Consider the following 3,822-nt stretch of genomic DNA (forward strand, 5'->3'; position numbering starts at 1 on the left):
CCCCCCCAAAAAAGAGATGGAAGATAACTTTAAAATAAAGGACAACCTAACTAGGGTTTGATTTAGTCAGCTTTTTCGCTGCTGTGACTAAAGGATCTAACCAGAATGATTGTAGAGGAGGAAAAGTTTATTTGGGGGCTCACAGTTTCAGAGGTCTCAATTCATAGACAACAGACTCCATTCCGTGGGGCTTGAGGTGAGGCAGCACATCATGGTGGAAGAGTGTGGCAGAGAGAAGCAGCTCCCATGATGATCAGGAAGCAGAGAGAGGGACTCTGCTCTCCAGATACAAAATACACACCTCATAGCCAAGCCCCCAATGTCCACCTCCTCCAGCCACACCCTACCACGTCAGTTACCACTCAGTTAATCCCTGTCAGGGGATTACTTCACTGATTGGGTTAAGACTCTTACAACCTGATCATTTCTCCTTTGAACCTTCTTGCGTGTTCTCACATATGGGCTTTTGGGGGACACCTCACATCCAAACCATAACAGGATATAACTGAGTAGTAGAGCACTTGCTTAGCATGTATGAGGTCCTGGGCTCAATACTCAGCACTGCAAAAATATAAAAAAATAAAATAAATAATAATAAAAGACGACCTAAGAAGAGACAATGGCATCCCGGCTTCAATGTCTCCCTGGTCCTTCCTCTTCCATCTGTGATTCTCCCCACCATCCTTTTGACTCATCGAGTGTTAGGTACAGCCAGACTCAGCAGTTTTTCTAGAATTCAGGCCTCTTCTTCACACTCCCCTTAACATTGTGGCCCTGTTGCAGGTGGCATTCTGCCCCTTGGATGCACCGGAGAGATCCTTGCTGGCTGACCAGGAGGACATTCTGCCCAAGCTCTGCAATGCCTGGGGGCTGCACAGCAACATCAGCGGCATAAAGGAGAGGCTGTCCAAGATGCAGGCCCTGGGCAGAGAGGCCCCTGTGCTGGGGGAGCCAACATCCCAGCTCCATGTCAAGAGAGGTAACACCCACTTGGTGCAGGTGGGGGTGGGGGTAGGAGGAATGCCTGGACTAGGCTCCCAAGTACAGTCTGGGTATATCCCTGGAGCAGGCTTGAGTGCCCAGGAGCCTCCACTCTGAGCCTGACAAGATCCTTTGCCTCCTTTTCACCTTCTCTTCATCCTGCAGTTTTTCTCTCCATCCTTCTTTCCTTCCCCTTCTCCACTTTCTCTTTTCTATTTTTAGCTTCTCCCCCAGGTAAGTTTATTATAGAACACTTAACATGTACCAGTAAGTATAAAAACAAATAGAGAGGGCTGGGGATGTGGCTCAAGTGGTAGTGCTCTCACCTGGCATGCGTGTGGCCCAGGTTTGATCCTCAGCACCACATACAAACAAAGATGTTGTGTCCGCCGAAAACTAAGAAATAAATATTAAAAAAACAAAACAAAACAAAAAGAGAAAATCACCCATTACCCAGAAGCCACCACTGGTACTATTTAGAGTATTTCCTTCAGGATTCTATATATTTCCCCCTCAGCAGGTCTCAGAATACATAGTTTTGACTCCTGCATTTTTCAGTTAACATTTAAACAAATGCACTTTTCCATACAACAAGAAGCATGATTGAGCAGTTTCTAAGTGACCAAGAGTATAGACAGGAAGTGTCCACATAAGCTGTAGCAGGATGCTCACTATCAGGTGGGGGGAAAAGAGGACTCACACTCACAGTGAGCCAGATGGCCTGGGACGGGCTTTCCAGCTGCTTTGGCCTCTACAATAACCACAGTACCTGGCTGTCTGCACAGAGGCTGTGAGGTTGGGGAACAGAGTCTCTTTAATGAGAGGGGCTTCAGCCAACGTGGAAACCCACGAGGGTGCCTCCTGTGCACTCTGGTGCAGAGAGATACTGCACCCATCCACCTCTGACTTCTGGAACTGACTTCTAGGCCACAGCTAGCTTCCCTTGCTTGACTACTGCAGGAAAGGCAAAGGCAAACAAAGTGGCTTGAGGACCTCAGATTTTGGTCCTAAGATAGTCCCAGAAATTCTGAAGACCTGGCTGGTTGGGGCTAATGCAGGGCAGCAGGCCTCAAGTGGGCTCAGGGGCAATTCTTCCCCAGTCCCACCTTGGATCCAGCAGGTGAGAGTAGTGAAAACCGGTCAGTGGCAGTAGGCATGGGCTAGGCAGCTCGTGAGGCCCAGAACACTGCCTGGGTCCTGTGAGGGTCCATGCATAGCCCCAGTCTTATAGTTTAAATTGAGGAAGTAAAACACACAGTGGCACTTGAAAGAATGAAGGCCAGTCCATAATCAAGGTGCTCTTGGCCAAGTAGTCATGGATCAGAATAGGAATCAGAATAAGAGCTATGGCAGCCCATCACTGTGCAAGGTACTCTCTATCTTCATTTCATGTGACCCTTGCAGCATCCCTCTCTGAGGCCATAGGGCAAAGGGTGTGTTAATCAGGACAGGTAGGTTGGGACAGGCTTTAAAGAAAGGGACAAAGGAATGGGTGCAGGGGAGGGCAGAGGTGAGGTGGCACTGAGCAGACAATCTGAGGCGGGAGGTGGAGAGCAGGGTGGAGAGGTGCAGGGGTGTAATGGGAAAAGACTTGGACAGTGACCTGAGAAATTTGGTTTTCATATTTTATTTTTCAGTGTTGGGGAATTCAACCTCACACGGTAGGCAAGTGCTCAACCACTGAGCTGTATTCCCAAGCCCCTTCAAGCAATTATTGAAATTTTTAGAAATTTCTTTTAGTTGTTGATGGACAAATACCTTTATTCTGTTTATTTTTATGTGGTGCTGAGGATCAAACCCAGGGCCCTGCATGTGCTAGGCAAGTGCTCTATTGCTGAGCCACAACCTCAGCCCCTTAATTATTTATTTTTATGCCGTGTTGAGGATGGAACCCAGTGCCTTACACATGCTAGGTGAGCGCTCTGCCACTGAGCCACAACCCCACTGAAATATTTTTTTTACCATTATAAACATAGAAAATTAAATACAGCTGAGCAAAAATAAGAAAATATAAACATTACATTGTCATTACCACTAACACTTCCCAGATCACTTTTATGCATATAAATGTATGTACTTTAACCAAATTGAGACTATGTTGTATGTGTGATTTTGATTTGTTTTGCCACAGCTTTGTGATTTTGATTTGAACTTACATTGTAAATTAATTTTTTTTAATTTGAACATATTTATTTATTTTATTGGTTGTTCAAAACATTACAAAGTTCTTGACATATCATATTTCATACATTAGATTCAAGTGGGTTATGAACTCCCATTTTTACCCCAAATACAGATTGCAGAATCACATCGGTTACATACACATCCACAATTTTACATAATGCCCTATTAGTAACTGTTGTATTCTGCTACCTTTCCTATCCTCAACTATCCCCCCTCCCCTCCCCTCCCATCTTCTCTCTCTACCCCATCTACTGTAATTCATTTCTCTCCTTGTTTATTTTCCCATTCCCCTCACAACCTCTTATATGTAATTTTGTATAGCAATGAGGGTCTCCCTCCATTTCCATGCAATTTCCCTTTTCTCTCCCTTTCCCTCCCACCTCATGTCTCTGTTTAATGTTAATCTTTTCTTCCTGCTCTTCCTCCCTGCTCTGTTCTTAGTTGCTCTCATTATATCAAAGAAGACATTTGATATTTGTTTTTTAGGGATTGGCTAGCTGCACTAAGCATAATCTGCTCTAGTGCCATCCATTTCCCTGCAAATTCCATGATTTTGTCATTTTTTAGTGCTGTGTAATACTCCATGGTGTATAAATGCCACATTTTTTTTATCCATTCATCTATTGAAGGGCATCTGGGTTGGTTCCACAGTCTAGC

At 44.9% G+C, this 3,822-nt stretch overlaps 1 protein-coding gene across 2 annotated transcripts in view; it reads left to right on the forward strand.

Moving 5' to 3' along the window:
- The window catches only part of CUNH17orf64 (chromosome unknown C17orf64 homolog), a 12,372-nt gene that overhangs the window by 6,572 nt on the left and 1,978 nt on the right, over positions 1-3,822 (forward strand). For both annotated transcript variants that reach the window (XM_048787519.1, XM_048787526.1), the window contains one exon: positions 784-979. In XM_048787519.1, coding sequence (XP_048643476.1) covers positions 784-979 — 196 coding nt within the window. The remainder of the gene's footprint in view (positions 1-783; positions 980-3,822) is intronic.

This window comes from Marmota marmota, unplaced genomic scaffold, assembly GCF_001458135.2.
Source record: "Marmota marmota marmota unplaced genomic scaffold, marMar, whole genome shotgun sequence".
Taxonomy (NCBI): domain Eukaryota; kingdom Metazoa; phylum Chordata; class Mammalia; order Rodentia; family Sciuridae; genus Marmota; species Marmota marmota.